Here is an 18,874-nt window from a genome sequence, read left to right as displayed (position 1 = left end):
TGGAATCAAGCTTCTTGTAAGGCATCTTCATAAGACAAATAGGTTTGTAGTATTTGTGTAAGATGTAGGAAAGCATGCTTGGACTAGGCAGACATATTAACTCTCCTATTAGCTTCACGTACATATATTGTGCTAATGCTTGCTATATTGCTACATTATAATATAAATGTACAAGTGTAGCGTCTGCGTGACCGGACCAATAAATAACCAAATCCTAATGCATAACTAGATTAGATTATCATGTTTGAGAAAACCTCAGTCAAGAATTGTTGGAGAAATAATATTCTACTGCGTCAACTGATAGAGAGACCACCAATATTGTCCTTATGCTTCGTCATACATACATTTCAAGTGTTGGAAGCGAGGGAAGTCAAGAGTGTGGTTCGAGCCAGAAGAGGCCACTTTTGGTGCATCGGAAAAAAGGCTGAGCTGGAACCTGGCATCGAGGTCCGAGGATGTGTTATCAAACGACTAACACAGCAGAGAGTGTGCTCCTGGTCACCCATGAGCTGACAAGTCAAAAAAGACACAAATGAAACAACTAAAAACAGAACACAAGGAATGAACTCTGCATTGCATTACAGTTACTCAAAACATTATTCTTTTTCCCCAATTGAAGTTTGGAGAAATTCATTGGTGCATGGGAGACGTTAGAGACATAGGAAATAGACGATTGTTATATACTAACATAGATCACTATCTTCGCAATTACTTGCGATTTTGCTATTTTGTTCTTACACAAATGTTTAATCATCCTTTCTCTATTCATCTACTTGTGGGAGTAGACTATTCTCCAAAATACAAAAGAAGATGAAAAATTTTAGTTCTACACCTAAGTATTTCCTTAGTACGTAATGTGCTCTAGTCTTTCCATACATTATTAGTTAATGCGAAATTTATCCTTTATACTATTCATAAATATAAAGAACTCAACATGGGCGTTTGGTCTAGTGGTATGATTCTCGCTTTGGGTGCGAGAGGTCCCGAGTTCGATTCTCGGAACGCCCCTTTGAATAATTTGCTGTTTGTTTTATTCGTTTTTCAAGTCTATTGAGTATATTAAATGAAATAAGTAATAAGAGTATAACTTATCTAAAGGGGATAAATTAGTATTTAAGTAAATAAAAGATGTCAGATAACCAAATTTTTTTAATGTCTCATGACTTGTTTCACTTCCCCATTTGATATTTCTATAAAGGGAAATTGGTCCCTAAAACTATAACCTTTTGCGATATTTCTCACGAATTTTAAAATTGGTATATAATATCACAAACTTTGCATTTTGTTTGATATTTTCTATGGCATGTCTATTACTATATTTGACTAACTTACGAGACATTTTTATCATACTTGACACAATTAAATCAACGTGGTTTTCAACATGACTTTTTATCCTACATGTTATAAACTTAAAAAGTGATTTAAAATATCATAAAACGTATCACGGTTGTCTACGTAAAATAAGATTTTGATGAATATATCTTATTTGAGTGAGTTTGGGAAATACCAAACAAAATACAAAGTTTGTGATAATATAGATCAATTTCAAAGTTCATGGGAAATACCAAATTTTAGGCAAAGTTCATGATTTTAGAGACCAATATCTCTTCTATAAATATACTCATTCATTCGTCCCATAAGAATATGCACTCTTTCTTTTTTACCGTACCATAAGAATATGCATTTTCTAATTTTATAAACTTTTGTTTCTCTAATGAAGTGAAACTTATTCTTCACGAACAACATTTTAATTACCTTATCTTTTTATCCTTTTCTTGCTTTACCAACTGTGCATTAAAACTCATATCGAATCCAATGTGCGTATTCTTTTTGACGAAGGAAGTATTTTCCTTAAAATACAATAAAATACGGCCCAGCCCACAATCCAGTTTTAAGCCCATTTAGGTTTCGTTTTAATACATTATATTTTGAAAAACAAGTATACTCAATTTCTCATCTTCCAATTCTTATCCTCCTCTCTCTCTCTCTCTCTCCACAATTCAGCAATGGCTTCAGCGCTCTCTTATGTAACCCTCCACACCCCCTCTTGCCCCACGCCCTCCACCGCTCACCCCGCCCCCACATTCCCCCGCCACACCATCGAATTCCCCCTCAAAACCTCCCCCCCACACCTCCGCCGCTGCACCACACACCTCCGCCCCCTCGCCGCCGTCGATGCTCCGGAGAAAGTCGTCGAGCTCGGCGACCAGATCTCGAACCTCACCCTCGCCGACGCTCAGAAGCTCGTCGAGTACCTCCAGGACAAGCTCGGCGTCTCCGCCGCCTCCTTCGCCCCCGCCGCGGCCGCCGTCGCTCCGCCGGCGGCGGGAGACGCCGCTCCCGCAGTGGAGGAGAAGACCGAATTCGACGTGGTGATCGACGACGTGCCGAGCAACTCGAGGATCGCGACGATTAAAGTGGTTAGGGCTCTGACGAGCCTGGCGCTCAAGGAGGCGAAGGAATTGATCGAAGGATTGCCGAAGAAATTCAAGGAAGGAGTGACGAAGGAGGAGGCGGAGGAGGCGAAGAAGCAGCTCGAGGAGGCCGGCGCGAAGATCTCTATTGTTTAACAAGGATGCAGAGGAAATTCGATCGACTAATTTTGTGCGGTAAATGTATTTCAATTCCTGGTCGATTTCGTTTGAGATTCGATATAGATGTGTAGATGCAGTTCATAATCTGAATTTGTGATTCAATTGAGCTCAATTTTCTGTTCAATTCCCACTGCCGAAATATTCGTTAACTCAATATAGCAGTACTTGCATTTTCCTTTGCACTGTGTTATGAACAAAAGCTGCTGTTTATTTAAGATAAAACAAATTTGAATTGGTAATTTTAAAATTGAGAAATTTCATCATCCGTTTGGGAATTGGAATTGAATTGTAAGAAATTGAAATAGATTTGAATTCCAAATAACTGGATTTGGAATTGAAGCTCCGATTAGAGTATGGAATTAGAGAGAGTTGTAGGATCACAGCATTCCTATCATTTTCTTTGCTCCGAAGTTTACAACATAGCGCGTTTTAGTCGAACCTGATCTGAAGTTTATCGGGAACGAAGACATAACACGACACGTCCAAATTCGCGAAGTTGACTTCATGTTCCATAAGTTATGGAACGCTGATGTAAACTTGAGTCTTGCTTGAGGTCATCTTAAAGGGGGCTAGGGTCGTAGACTCGGGCTGTAAGCTCGAACCAGGGCTTGCTGATCTCCCGGAAGTGGACACAATAAGAAAGAATATGAAAGATGAAGAATCTTCTGCATTTGCATTTCTTGAAGAATTGGATGATAAGGCCTGTGAGAATGAGAAAATGGCTCTTTTGGAATCTAATGTTGTTGAAGAGAGGTTAATGAACTGTTGCTTAAGTTGGCATCTACCTAAGAAACGAAGGCCATCTTGATACCATTCGCACGTTCGCGAACTGATGATCTCGTATCGGATGTTAGAATGATTAGGCCGAAGGTCGACCCAATGACCAAAATCTTGGAAAATCACAGCTCGAAATTATCAACAAACGTTTGATTGCAAAGGTGGTGATGGCGGGCGATAATGTAAAGTTAATGGTTGAGAAGACATCAGCTTGAATGGAAAGTTAGTAGCCTTATTTTGCAAATTTGCAGTGATATTGGTTGGGATTCGTTGGGAGTTTTACCGATATAGAAAGAGGCGATCAGAATCGGTACTCGAATCCCTTTACGATCCCGAGTTTTCAGACACATCGCACTTCCACTCGGGTCGAGGCTGACAACATTATTTTGTAAAATTATGAAATGTGACACTTGCTAGACTACATGTTTTATTCTCATCAAACACTTATTTGAAAATAAAGAAGCTATAGATAAAGAATAAACAAACTTCAAAAAGGAGAAGATGAATTACCCTAATCAGCCTCGGTGCTACTAGCATAAGAAAACCTTCCAAAATTCATATGGTCAATGCCAGTATCCGGCAGCTCTAACCCCAACTCCTCCGCCCCCTCTCCGGCGCCGGCTCTAGGCGCTACAGTTTCAACCATCTCCGTCCCTCCCGGCGCCTCCTCCCTCCTTCCCATGCAGCATCGCACTGCCGCCAGCGGCAGCTTGAAGCAAGCCAACACAAAGCAGCTCAGCACCGAGCACGGGCAGCATAACAGCGCCACGCAGCCGCCGACCGCCCCTGCCGCGCACGATTTCCCGTCCTCCGCCGCTGCATCGCTCATTTCAGTTCCTAAAAACACGAGTGGAATTAGATTTCTGGTGATCTCGATTTGTTTGTCCCTAAATTGCTGATATGAAGATGAGAGGAAGATACATACTCCCCATGCAATCAAATTTTGTGTATCAAATTCACTAGAGTTTTTTCTAAATCTCACATTTACATTTACACAACTCGATCACATTACATTTACACAACTCGATCATACTACTTTTTACTATCAATACTCCGTATTAAATTTCATAAAGAATACCAAATTATGCCAACACCAATTAACTTTATTGAATCCCCAATTTGAAATATTTGCTACAAAATAAATACTCCCTCCGTCCCGGACTACTCGCTCCTTTCCTTTTCGGCACGGAGATTAAGAAATGAGTGTATAGGAAAGTCAAAAATGACGGTTGTAGGTGAAAATTTTTACTAAAAATGGAAAGAGTGCAAGTAACTTGGGACGCCCAAAAAGGAAATAAGTGCGAGTAGTGTGGGACGGAGGGAGTATTACCTAGCAAGTAATATTAATGAGAAAATGAATATGATTACTTAGTATTTGAAATCTTATGGTATACACATACGCTTGTTTGGTATTATTGAATTGGACATACTGAATTAAAATAGTGTATTAGTACTTTTCAACTTCAAATTCAATGTTTGCTAGCAAATACTTTGATTCGGAATTGAATTACAATTCCCATTAGTTATAAAACTGGGCACTTTCACACACTAACACTACACATATACAACTACACATGCACATACACACACACATTGCACTCTCATTGCACACACATACACACACACACAGCACGCTCATATACTGCACACACATACAATGCACACACATTGCACGCACACACATTCACACACACACACACATTGCACACACATACACTCATACTGCACGCACACATGCACACACATTGCACTCTCATAGTGCACACACATACACTCATACTGCACTCTCATTGCACGCACATACATACACACACTTTGCACACACATTGCACATAGATTACACACACTGCACACACTTCATATATATTGATTAATTTATTTTTACTGAACAAAGAATTTGGAATGAGTTGTCTTCTTTAGTTTATAAATTGAATATTTAGAAAATATTTTTTGATTTCTATATTGATTAATATGTATGCAAAATAAAAATAAAAATAATATTAAAGTAAGTATTTGCTATGGACACATGTCGAAAATAATCAATTTGTGTTACAAACCAAATAAGAGAATTCATTCTAAAAAAATATGTAATATTGTAAATCTATAACAATCCCCTCCCATAGTAGTCAGCTCCATATTGGTCATGACTGAATCTTTTCTCAAGCCACCAGTTCAAGTAATCAACCTTTCAATAAAATAAAAATATTAACATTACAAAATAAACAAAAAATCTCAAAAAAAATTACCTACAAAAAAGAGTTAATCTCACTTATAAATTTCACACATTGCATTACACAAGTTATATGAAATATTGGAATCCGTAACAAGGCGACTAAGATAGTTATTGAGATAAGTGGAATAACTTAACAAATTAACAAAAGAATGATGTTCTCATGGATAGTAGCCATCCAATTATAGACTTCATGCGTCTTAAATTGGGCCATACATTAATTGATGATTAGATGTTTGAATAAATTGGAAACCATAAAAACTTTGAAATTATAATTTATATCAGTAAAGTTAAATAGTTAATAGTTAGTTTCATAGTATGGCATAATTTGCATTAGTATACTTAATTCAAATTGACTAGAATACAGGTGGAATGTATTCAAATTGCGCAATGATAGAATGATTTTTCAAATTTATATTTAGACTCTGTTTGTTACTTTTGATGGTGTGGGTCAAATATTATGTATTTTTTATGTTGATACTTTCGGGTATTTTTTTTGTTACTTTTGTTAGTTTATGCTTTTAATTATCTTGTAGGGTTCTCAATCTCTTGCCTACCACCAACTACCCAATATGCGACCTGCATTAGTTATTGTGAACTCTCTCTCTCAATAATTTAAAATGACAATCCTTTTCCTTTTTAATACTAATAAACATATAGTTTAAAAAGAAATGATATGCTGAGGACTTTAAATGAGCGACATTGTGAGAGCCTCGGTCCACGTCATCTCTCCTTTCGTTCTCTAATTTCAATTTCACGCATCTCTTCTGCAATTCTCAAACGCAACCATCAAATCCGACAGGAATGCAGAAAATTACCGCTCCTACTCTAAATCTGCAAACCCGCTCGTCTCTTTCCACGTTTTCTTCTTCCCCAATCCTTAATTTTATCACAATTAAAAGCTACGCCGCAATCAGAAGAAGAAATTCGCCAAAATATATTTTTTAATGTTGATAATGAATTTGGATCTTTCATAGTACTTCTACATATTTTGGTTGCTGAAAAATTGATTTGCTTGATTTTGAGATTGTGGGTAATTAGATTGATAATTCTTGCAACTCAGATCCTTTGAGAAAATGCTTAAGTAAAAGCTTGCACTTATTCAACAAACACTCTTTTTTCGTTTTTTTCTATAGCCTAATTTCATCTTGATTTTTGTTTTTAGTTAATCTGCTGAGTTTGTTCTTGGCTTGTTTGTCATTATGCAGACAATTGTGCTCATGAGATAGAGGTGCCGATAAATCAACAGATCCTTTGGCTTCGACTCTGCTGTTGAGGGTGTCCTCAACAAGATGCTTCTAGAAACAGGCTTCTACAAGGTGTTGGGCTCTGGATATCACAAAGGATCAAAGATCACATCTTGAATTGTCTACAATAATGCATAGCAAATTGTGTGCATAATGAGAAAGAAGAAACAAATGGATTATGTATAGCTTCTAAATTTTTCCAAGTTGTTTAGGAAAATGAAACTCACTGGAAAATAGTGCAAATACAGAGCATAAATAAAATCATTCTTCAGTCTAAATCGAATTCTTATTTGTAATTCATGGCTCTGAGTCTCATTTTAAACCAACTAGCAAGACTACAAATAGCAATTCTTTATAACTAATTATGAGAGCTAAACTGATAATAGAGATTGAAACAATTGAAATGAAATGAGAATAATATACAAAAAGCAACAGATAATCGTAAGATTATATGAAAGGCCAAATCAAATTAGCCAACATAGCAACTGATTCCAAGAAAAAGTAACATAACAGTTGCAACTCCTTTTGCAAAAAGAGAGATCATTCTGTCTTGAAGCTATCTTTTCCTTCAACTTTCAGAACTGATCAAGTCTTCTCATTCTTGTTGCTTATTTCTCACTCTCCATTGTCATGAATGGTACCTTTTCTAACACATTGCTTCTTCAAATTCAATCCAATTGTATCATTCCTTTTACACATATCATCGAACAGTTCTTCCACATTACATCCAAAGTGAACATATTATAAATTGTAGATAAAGAAGTGTAAAAGAAACATTGGTACGCAGATTTAAGCAATGGAGGTGGTCATTTCAATTCGGAGCAGAATTGGGGAGTATTAAAATGGCCGTGGCTTTTATCACCAAGAATTAGATAGCAATCAAGAGAGAGGAAGAAGACGGTCGACACCATCCTCTGCGCTATCATCCTCTTCATCGAAGCAGACCAGAAAATTGTGGCGAATTTCTTCTTCTGATTGCGGCATAGCTTTTAATTGTGATAAAATTAAGGATTGGGGAAGAAGAAAACGTGGAAAGAGACGAGCGAGTTTGCAGATTTAGAGTAGGAGCGGTAATTTTCTGCATTCCTGTCGGATTTGATAGTTGCGTTTGAGAATTGCAGAAGAGATGCGTGAAATTGAATTTAGAGCATCTCCAACGGCGGCGAGCGGTCAGGCTAGCCGATTTCCGGCGTTCACCGGTCCGCTCGCCGAACCATTGGAATCAGCGAGCGCCATTTCGGCAAAAAAATCGGCTAGCGCATCGGCGAGCGCTAGCCGCCATTGGCTCAGGACCGGCGAGCGTTCGGCGAGCTAATTTATTTTTTTTTTAATTTCGAAACACTATATATACGTGCTTTGCACGTCATTTTCATTCACACCCCTTGTTTTAAAGAGTTATGGGCGCGGAGGATTGCACGGCGTTAGTTTTTTTTTAATTATGTAATTTTTTTAAATGTACTTTTTTAAAATTTTAAATAAAATAATTGGATTTTCCCGTATCTATGTCGTAAATTTAATTCTGTATTTTGTGTGATTGTCAATTATTTGTTTTATATAATTAGGAGTGATGTGGTTAGGCTATTGCTGGGCTATTTGCTTGTCCTGATGATGTGGCAGGAGGATTTTTAGTGCTGATAATGTGGCAAGAGGAGTTTGTGGCTGGGCTATTGCTGGGCGAAAGCCACTGGAGATGCCCTTAGAGAACGAAAGGAGAGATGACGTGGACAGAGGCGCTCACAATGTCGCTCATTTAAAGTCTTCAGCGTATCATTTCTCATAGTTTAAATAACAATATTATGTAGTATAAGCAAGAAAAAAACACAATTCTTATTGTCTAGAAAAGGTTATCCTTTCCATGATTAGCCGGTATTAAAACCGAATAAATGAATTGTGAATTATGACTTACAACTCATCATTTTTATTACATCACTTAATAAAATAGTTAGGAGCCGAAAATTGCAATTGGACCTTTTTGCATTGTCCAATATTTTATTTCCGGGGTTATAACTTGACCATATGTAATGCATTTTGTACTTCATCTATCAAATAAGTGATCTTAAGTTAAGAATGTAGTATTATCTTAATATTTTATTTTTCTAAAGCTTTTATTTGTGTTATTTAATTTTAGTTGGGATGCTAAGAATGAGAACATATTTTAAAATGTTGATGATATATTTAGAAAAACAAACTAATGTAATTAAAATACTATGTCATTAGAATTTTTTTTGTGACATATGGCACTAGCTATAACATTCTGAAGCAAAATTTGTTTGATGGAGTAAGAAGTATAGCTGTAAGCCATGCATGAACTATGCATTTTATTAATTAACTAACATAAATACAAAGAGTTGAAGATCCCAAAAAGGCACAGAAAATTTCGCTTATAATTATAATTGTAATTATAATTGGCCCTTAATTAACAAATAAATTAAGCAACAGATTCTCTTTTTCGAAATTGTTTGACAGCTCTGCCTCTTCAGTCCATGCAAAGCTCTGTGGACCTAGCTACGATGGTATATAATATATAGTTCGTTTAATTATTCTAAAGTCATTCCCACCTAAAAACTTTATATATTTAACTATGTGAACATAATACTTGAAAAAGGCCTTATTCATGCCTTAAATTTCACCATACACGTACTTGTCAATTCTGCAATTCGAACATAGTAATATTTACTTCCTCTGGTTCCCAATATATATGTCCAATATTTAATGCGGACCCAAAAATAAATATGAATAGAATTAAATTTTCAAAATTTAAAAATAAAATTTCAGGAAATTTGGATTATTAAAAGAATTTTATATAATAATGTATACTATAAACTATGAATAAATTTTAAAACTTTATTACAGAAAAAAAAAGTTAAAATTGGATTTGTTAGGGGGCTAAAACCCTTCCCCTTTATATGTAGGTCAAACTATTCCCATATTTGAATGTTATGAGTTTTAAAAATTATTTGATTTTGTAAAAGAAAGTAAATGAAAAAGATTGATGGAATGTGAATCCTAATTTCTTATATTAATTTAATTAGTAATAATCATGGTTAAATAAGGGGATTGTGAAGTCTATTTAATAAGAAGATAAAAGTGAAATAAAATATTTATTGGGATTTGTCTAAATGAGAAAATACGAGATATTTAATGAAAACAAGATATTTATTGGGATTTGTTTAAATAAGAAAATATAAAATATTTAATGAAGACCAGGGAGTAATAGTTACTACTCCTTATTAACTTAGTTTTAATTTGAAGAGATCAAAGTATTCATACTTTATACTATTAGTATTATTTTGTAGTATATAATGATTGCGCCCATAAATAAATAAATGAAAAACAAGGCAAGAAAGAGTGTCGCGCTGACATTTCATTCTATAAAGAACAAATTAACTACTAAATCCAATAAAAAATGCTAAGTAGCTTTTCTACCTATATAATTGCAATATATCCTATCCTTTTCAATATATCCAAGTTCCCAATCATTGTATGAAATATAAATGCTACCATAACTTGTTCAATTTATGTGTAGTTATAATCACTTAAACCATTTTGAACTAAAACATGTGAAGGTGATATATGTAGAACTTGAAGAAAAGGCATAACTTCTTAAACCAAGGGCTAAAATAGACAAACACAAAAAAAACTTCAAACGCTTAAAAAAGGTGAGATATCACTCTCACAATAAAAAGAAAGAAACAGAAATTTCTAAAAACATTTTTAGCATAAGAAGGAAAAAAAAACACGTGAATTACCTTAATTACCCTTGGCATACAAATTAATCCTAGCTGAAGAAACCCTCCCAAAACCCAAGTGCCCAACCTCCAGCCACCACTCCTCCGCCCCGTCTCCGGCGGCGGCTGCCTCCTCCGACACCTCGATTTCAAACACCCCCCCTTCCGCCTTCTCCGATTCTCCATCTCCGCCGCCGCATTTCCTCTCCTCCCGCTCCGCCACCCTCCGGCGGCGGCGCCGCCGCAGGCAGCGGCGCGCCACCGCCCACGGCAGCTTGAAGAAGGCGAGCACAAAGCAGCTCGCCACCGCGCACGGGCAGCAGCACAGCGCCACACAGTCGGCGATCGCCCCCGCCGTGCACGACTGGCACGACTTCCCCGTGCACGCCGTCCGGGCGGCGGCGGCGCCGTCGTCCTCCGCCGCTGCATGGCGGCGGAGGCGGAGCTCCGGCGACGGTTTCCGATTTCTCATTTTTTATGCTAAAAAATGCGAATTAGATTTGGTCCGATCTCGAATTGAGAAGAATTTCCATAAACGAGGCCGGAATTTTTTCTCCGGCGGCGGCGGGAGGGGTGAGTTTTCTCTCTCTAAAGGAATAGAGAATTGTCCATCTTCTGCAGAAGTGAAGATGAATTGAAGAAATATATTAATCGCTTTAGCGTACCAAATATGGGGCTTCCCCATGCAATTATATTTTTTCTATTAATAAATATATAATGATGATGTGCACCAACTTTATTAATAAACATTTGTTCGTATGCTACACATTTAAATACAAGTTTTTAACTTCTTAGTACTAAAAGTATTTAAATCTACCAATTACAAATTTTGACGGCAGTAAATTAGATGGGAGTAGTATATTTATTCGATTAAATAGTATAACACGTTGAAAATAATAGGCTACATATAACACTGTTTATTTTGTCTTATGCTTATAGTTTGATTATAATACGTTCAAAAATTATATTGACATTTTGTATTTCAAAGTTTTATAAAATCAAAACTCGATTTGTCATTTTATGCATTTATTGAATTATTGACAAAATGAACAAATCGAGCGTTGTTTTTTATGATTATTGAAAAATTAAAAATGTCAATATTGATTTTTAATGTATTAGAAACAAATTAAATGTATATAATAGGACAAACAAAACTAAATATGCATTAAACGACCACGGTACTCACATATGATGCTTTTACATTAGATAGCATGCCATGATAAATGTTGATGCAACATTTAAATGACATAATAATAACATTACAATTCTAATAATAATAATAATAACTAGTACTACTAGCTAGTACATTACAAAGAGATAGTTAATAAGTACTACTCCCTCCGTCCCCGAATAAGAGTCGCTAATTTCTATTTTGGGCCGTCCCCCATTAAGAGTCACTCTTCATTTTTACCATAAATGGCAGTAGGCCCCACATTCCACCAACTCACTCCACTCAAATTTTATTATAAAACCAATATAAAAATGCGGGTCCCACATTCCACTAACTTTTTCAACTAACTTTTCTCTACATTTCTTAAAACTCGTGTCCAATCAAAGAGCGACTCCTATTAGGGGACGGAGGGAGTATATTTTAGGCGATAACGAGAATACAAAGATATTACTACTATATTTTTGCCAGTTAACTGAAATTTTTACTCGTGTATATATAAATGAACAGTGAGTATAAAATATGACTAAATTTGACAAAAATAAGACTAAATTTGTAATTATTGTAAATTGGGATCAAAAGTCACAAAAAGATAAAAGATACACAATGTTGTAAGCGGCAAAACAAAACATAGTCAAAATATTTAAAAATAAAAGATACAATGCCGCAAATATAGAAAGTAGAGTAAATTATTTTCATGTCCAAGCATAAATAGCAAAATATTAAATAAATGTTTAGCTCGAATTACGAATTTAGTCGAAATATCTTGCATCTCTCAATTACTAGCCCTTTTAATTGAATTCACATTTGGATGTATACAATTATGTATTGTATTTTTTTTCAGAGGATACAAACATTTAAGATTGTTTGCAAGTAATTCAATTACAAAAATAGATATCTTTACAAATTTATTGCATTGCAGTTGGGACCACTATATAAAAAATATTTGAGACAATAGTATTTATGTGATTACTATATGTATACGTACCACTGTCAAAAATAGTATGGTCTAATTAAGGAGTGCATTTAAGTTTTTCATACATACATATATATATAATATAAATATTATTGTAAATTAATACCCATATCACGATTTATTTGAAAAACAAAAATAGTGTAATATATTGAAGATATATTAGTTTAATAGTAGTATTAAAGTTGTAAAGTATGATGAATTTAACAGGTATTTTTTTCGCCAAAAAGAATTTCCATTACACCTCTTGGATGTATATAGTAATCATGAAAAACTCTTTCGATTTTATATTTCATTTAATATCATATTTGTAATTGTCACATCCATGATATTTAAATCATGTTTATGCATGTGACTTATATGCTACTAATAAAGAAATAAAAGACATAGGAATATAATAAGAACAAAAACTTCAATATCTATACTGAAGAATGATTATTGATTTGATCTATAAATGTCATCTTAAAATGCCAATTAGTTACTATTTTTCTCTTTTAAATGATGTTCTCTAATTTTAAATAAAAAATACCACTCAATGTGGTATTTGTTTAATCCACTTTCAATGGAAAACAGCGATGGTGATTGGTGAGGAGAAGATTGATTGGCAAGGTTAACTAAAACAAATGCCTAAACAAATACAATAGGAGTACTATCAAATGTTTCTCAATGATAAATAATGTTTAATCAAGGAAAAGAAATTTTTGCACAACCATTACATTAATATTTAAGAAATTATAAGAAGTGGGACATATTCTAAAAATGATAGGGTGCAAGGGTATTTAACAAAAGTAGGGTAGTAATAATTTGGCCAAAAAAATGAAAGAGAGTTTTTGAGGAAAATGAGAAAAGATAGAGACACAACAGGTAGAATCACACTTATGAAAACTTTTCCTACATTTGGAATGTCAGTAAATTTCTTCTGTCAAATACACTACAAAAAGCTATACAAACTGATTCTAAATTTGTCTTTGGCAAAACATAAACATAGTACTATATTTTTCACTGTTAACTAATTAATGTGCAGTTTCACAAAATCTATAGTTACTGTGTCTACGGAAATATTTAATTTAAAATAAATATTAGCTGTTTTATACTATAAAGACAAAATATACAAGAAAACTAGTTACTGCTATTTTTTTAGAGGATCCAAATGTTAAATCCAAATCCAAATCCTAAAATATTAAGCATATAGTAATAGAAATGAAATAAAATAAAACAAGTTTCAAAGAAAAGCATGAGGTTTTCACATGGGGTGTTACCTATAGTTAAATCTTGCCTTGTTCTTGCTTGGCTGGCCACTTCTTCACTCCCAATTTTTAATTTTTCTCCCTATTGTTTAACTTCTTCACCTGTATTATTAGGGAATAAATTAAAAATTTTATGTATATGTATATAGGAGTCCCATTAAATTGAGACTTTAAAGCAGTGTTTACCATTCAATAATCCAATCCAAATATCAAATCATGCAAATATTTTTTTAAGTAAAGTAGTAATCTAGGTTTTCTTTCTAAGTAATAATTTATGATATTTATGGATGAAACTCATTACTCCCCTTTTCCCAAATAAAAAAAGCGAAAAGTATTAGTAACAGATATGATTTCTTTTTAAACAGGCAACTTTCTAATCATTCCAACACTAATATATATCAACCATTTCAAACTGCTAAAACTTTAAAGAAATAAATACTAAGAAATATATTACCATAAGTCCATAACATTTTACAAGCCAAGAATTTGTTCTGTTTTGTGAAACTGTAAATTATTTCTTTTAGTTTCTTATTGGCACTGATTGGTTGGAGAGAAGATGAAAGAAACTTTTTCTTGAGCAGTTCAAAACTCCTTGCTAATAATAGTAATAATAACGACATTATAAAAAAGAAGCAAAAATATAATCATTACGCAAAAAAACAGCAAAAAAAAGTAACACTACATAAAACTGGTCTAAATGCAGAGTGCTTTGCATAGTTCATAAACAGAATCAGAAAAGGCGAAACAAATCTCTCCTTTAGTCTTTTCTTGTTTTTATAATTTTCAACAAAACAAAGCTCCACAACATCAAATGAAATTAATTTAACTCGAATCAAGTACTAATAAATAAATAAATAAAACACAGAAAATGTGGAACACTGAAAATGAATGGCAACTTGAAGGAAGAAAAAAACAAGAAAAACAAATCAGACATACCTCAAAAATCGCAAGTCTTTGGATTAATAAGCTAATTAGCCGCTTGATTTAGAAGTGAATTATTGAAGAAATAAAACACTTTTTTTAATTTGAGAGAAGCGTTTGATTTTACACTTGTGAAGGTAGCAAATAGCAATAGATGATTAAATTGTATCACCAGTTCTAGCTTGTGTGAGAGAGAGAGAGATTGCAATATATATATATATATATATATATATATATATATATATATATATATATATATATATATATATATAGTATATGAGAGCGTGTAACGTGTGGATGAATAGCATTTATTCTCTTTTGAAATTATATTATACTAGCAAATTAAAGCAAAGAAAAGCAATTTTGTGAATCTTGACTGCAGCAGAGCAATTTTTGTGTATCACAGTAATTGTAAAATCTTACATCCATTTACAAAACTCACATGGATTTACTGTAGCTATGATCACACTGGAGTTACTTAAAATCATTTAAATAAGGAGTCCTAATATCACTTTCACCGAAATTTGGTATTTTTTATAAACTTTTAATTTTTTGTGTAAATCATGAACTTGTGCTTTATAGTGGATTCCTTATGAAATCAGTGTTTTCTTCAACTCATAGGAAATTCACTACTCAAAAAAAGTTCATGATGATTGTTGCGGCCCATTTTTAACTTAATGAAAAATGCCGAATTAGGCCAATGTTTATCATTTTAGGAACGAATTAATTTATCGAATCCCCTATTTAAAGTATTTGCTAAACACTAAATATAATTTGGAAAATAATATTAATGAGATGAGTGGATGTAATTACTTAGGATTTGAAATCTTATGGTAAAACACATTGATTACACACATTTGATGAGTAAAAATAAATAAATATGAAATAAATACTGTTTAAAATAAGAAATTGTGTGTGAGAAATTATAAATTTAGACTGAAGTTTATAATTTTAGGGATCAATACCCTTTAAATAATAAATTAAAATTGATCGCATAACTTAAACAAGCGCTAAAATTTAAATATTAGAGGAATGTAATTAAAGACGTTATTGACATGAGCCTCCATTGTTGTATAATGGGCTGATCATAATGGGCTTTTTATATGGACTCAAGCCCAGATGGAGATGACTTTACTAACCTAACAATACTATAATCATCTTTTATTTAAACTATAATAACAAATTCTTAACCATGGAAGAACGATTCACACTTGGAAAACTACTACACTAATTCACCACCACATTCATAATACATACACTATACACCAACACCAAACAAATGATACAGCAAAATTTGATTTATAATCTCATCTCATTATTCATTCACACAACGGCGTGGTCTCAACATGAGCTGCCTAAGCTTTGCGTTCGACAGCTCATACTGAGGCCGGCTGCTAGACGAGGCGCCCCCTGTTACCGAGGCTGCGCTTATGCCCGTCTCAGCAGCCAGTCTCTCGACCTCGTCTCCTCTTTCTATCACTTTGTCGAAGCAAATGTACCTGCCCGGGGCTGTCTTCTTCATCTCCTCAAAGACGCGTACATGTGCCTTGGCTAGTGTGTCGATGCTAACTGTTGCCAGCAATCCATACGCGTACATTTCTTCGACTCCTTTAAGGTATGCAATGGTAGGCGTTGGATTTCTCCGGTAGAAATCCGAGCCGGTGATGAGCCCAGTGCATATGGTGGCCAGCTTCACGCCACTGGCTTTAGCAATCTCCCATGCGGCCTTCTCTGCTCTCAGCTTTCCGAGCGCATACCAGAGCTGTCAATTAGATGGACAAACAAAGGTTGGGATCGATTCTACAGTGATTACACAGACGACCACTCTAGTGATTTATACGGCTAATACCTTTTTGTTTACACATATAGCCTCGTCACTCCAGCACTTGTGGTTGATGAGGTGTGGAGCCTCGTCACTAGAGTTGTCGCACCAAATGCAGGCCAAGAGAGACGATGTGAGCACGCAATGTCTAACTGTAGGAGAAATCCCGCAGGCCCTCACTACGTTTTTGCTCGTATTTACTTCAATATCAGCCATGGTTTTCTACACAACAGCATTTAGTTAGTTAAACTACACGGCTAAACAACACTGCAACCGTCAGAACATAGTGTATTCAATACGTAGTAGAGTTGCCTATAAGTAAGATCTACCAGATTCTTGAACTAATTAAACAGGTTGAAATTAAATGATTGCCTAATTTCAGTTGCAAATCAACATCAAAGCTATTTAATGTGCAACAATGATCATACCCAAACAACCTTGATTATTATGTTCACGAGATCAAGCTTAATTAGAATACTTATCCTTCATCAATAAACAATACGTGTACCAAACCTATACCATAAAAGGCTGAAACGGTGATCACATTGAATACATTTAATGAAGAAAACAATCAAATTATGACTTCCCACGTGTACTAGACTGATTGGTAAGCAGAGATCTATTCTTGAAACATTAATGAGAAAGATGCAAAGAGTCAATACTCACGGAGTAGCCGGAAAGCCCGGCTGGGTCGACGAATGCAGCAGTGTGGAAGACGCCACGACAACCATCAAATGCCTCAGTTAGGCTCTCGACCTCGGTGAGCTTGGCCATAACAACTTCAACCACACTGTTGTTCAACCTCATTTCACCGGATGTTTCCATCTCCCTCAGCCTCTCAACGTCCTCTGCTTTTCCGATTTTAAAGGTGTTAGTATCTCATCAAAGTCAAAACAAGAGATGCAAAATCTGTGAATGGCTTTTATAGTTTCTCCTTTTGAGTTGCAATGAGCATTCTCAGTAAATATCAAATGTGAAAGCTGCATAGCATTACAATGTTAGGTTGTTTTTCCTTTTATTTAGGGACAAAAAGAAAGCAACTTACATCAATCAATATGCATCAAAAGTGGCGTACACTTGAAAAGGAAAAGCGTTTTTATGCTGCAAATGTTCCAAATATACAGTATAATGAGCAATTTTAACACTCTCTTAATAGAATCAAACACCAATTAATTAATACATTGATGAAATTCAGTATCAACGCAAAACTTCTTCAATGCTGAAAATCATGGACTAAGGAAGCAGGGGAACTAGAAATCAAAGCAAAAATCTGGACACAGGATCAATAATCAATAAGAATTGTAACCTAAAATATCAATTGAGATTACAATTCGTTACGAAAGCTTTCAATATGAATGTATAAACGACTGATTTCATAAAACAAACCGAATTCACTCGAAAATTGCTACTTCCAGACACAGATTGAAGATTAAGAAACAACAACCGACCTTCATTATCGACGATGATTCGAACAGAGTAACCGTTGACTAGGAGCTGATTCACGATAGCGATGCCGAGATAGGAGACGCCGCTGGTGACGCAGACCATCCTGTCGAAGACGTCGCCTCCGCGACCGGGAATCGCACTCTCCCTGGCGCCGCCGAATCCGTCGCCGTCCTTCCGCCGGTTGACCGCGGCGCACGATAGCAGCATCCGGCGGAATTCCTCGAGCTCCGCCTTCTGCGTCGCCTCCTGCCTCACAATCCCCATTATTGTTGCAGCTCAAGCTCTGCAGAAATGCGATGTGGCAAAATTGAATATGGAAAAAAGAGAAAATAGAAGAAGAATGAAGATTTATGGAGAGAAATAAAAGGTTTTAGTTGGAAAAATAAACTATCATTCATAGCTCGCGCGGCGTTTTTAGCCGGCTCGAGTTTGGGTTCGAGCTCGAGTTTTTTTAAACCGAGAAAAAAAAATTCGAGCTTTTATGACCGCAATTGTGCATAGGAGCTTGATACCATTAAAACTGAAATATTTTTTTTATTATTTTATTAAATGTTTTTTAAAATAAAGAAAAAATAACATTACTTAAAATCTCATATTTAAAAACAAACGAGAATAGAGATAATCACTCCGTTTCAAGGAAGATGATCTCTTTTTTGGATGACACAAGAATTTATACAACTTTATTTTGTATGAAGTGGAGAGAGTAAAATAAAGGGGATGC

General features: G+C 35.0%; 3 protein-coding genes, 1 long non-coding RNA gene and 1 other non-coding gene across 5 annotated transcripts; 3 read left to right on the top strand and 2 right to left on the bottom strand.

Moving 5' to 3' along the window:
* The first annotated feature begins 936 nt into the window (after positions 1–936).
* Positions 937–1,008, top strand: TRNAP-UGG. The gene has a single exon. It is a non-coding gene; the product is annotated as a tRNA-Pro (tRNA).
* A 954-nt stretch (positions 1,009–1,962) lies between these two features.
* On the top strand, positions 1,963–2,718 carry LOC121776061 (50S ribosomal protein L12, chloroplastic-like). Its single transcript, XM_042173182.1, has one exon. The coding sequence runs from the start codon at positions 2,007–2,009 to the stop codon at positions 2,568–2,570; it is 564 nt and encodes a 187-aa protein (XP_042029116.1). The 5' UTR covers positions 1,963–2,006; the 3' UTR covers positions 2,571–2,718.
* Positions 2,719–6,293: 3,575 nt separating this feature from the next.
* Positions 6,294–7,200, top strand: LOC121776522. The gene is made up of 2 exons (XR_006045317.1): positions 6,294–6,634; positions 6,810–7,200. It is a non-coding gene; the product is annotated as an uncharacterized LOC121776522 (long non-coding RNA).
* A 3,355-nt stretch (positions 7,201–10,555) lies between these two features.
* On the bottom strand, positions 10,556–14,055 carry LOC121777030. Its single transcript, XM_042174159.1, has 2 exons — positions 13,977–14,055; positions 10,556–11,191 (listed from the first exon to the last, which is right to left on the bottom strand). The coding sequence occupies exon 2, from the start codon at positions 11,046–11,048 to the stop codon at positions 10,599–10,601; it is 450 nt and encodes a 149-aa protein (XP_042030093.1). The 5' UTR covers positions 11,049–11,191; positions 13,977–14,055; the 3' UTR covers positions 10,556–10,598.
* A 1,965-nt stretch (positions 14,056–16,020) lies between these two features.
* LOC121777519 (cinnamoyl-CoA reductase-like SNL6) lies at positions 16,021–18,600 on the bottom strand. Its single transcript, XM_042174802.1, has 4 exons — positions 18,156–18,600; positions 17,374–17,555; positions 16,735–16,929; positions 16,021–16,647 (listed from the first exon to the last, which is right to left on the bottom strand). Exons 1-4 carry the CDS (start codon positions 18,415–18,417, stop codon positions 16,201–16,203), a joined length of 1,086 nt encoding a protein of 361 aa, XP_042030736.1. The 5' UTR covers positions 18,418–18,600; the 3' UTR covers positions 16,021–16,200.
* Between the last annotated feature and the right edge of the window lie 274 nt (positions 18,601–18,874).

The sequence above is a fragment of the Salvia splendens genome, chromosome 18 (genome assembly GCF_004379255.2).
Source record: "Salvia splendens isolate huo1 chromosome 18, SspV2, whole genome shotgun sequence".
NCBI lineage: Eukaryota > Viridiplantae > Streptophyta > Magnoliopsida > Lamiales > Lamiaceae > Salvia > Salvia splendens.
This window is presented reverse-complemented; position numbering and strand designations above follow the sequence as displayed.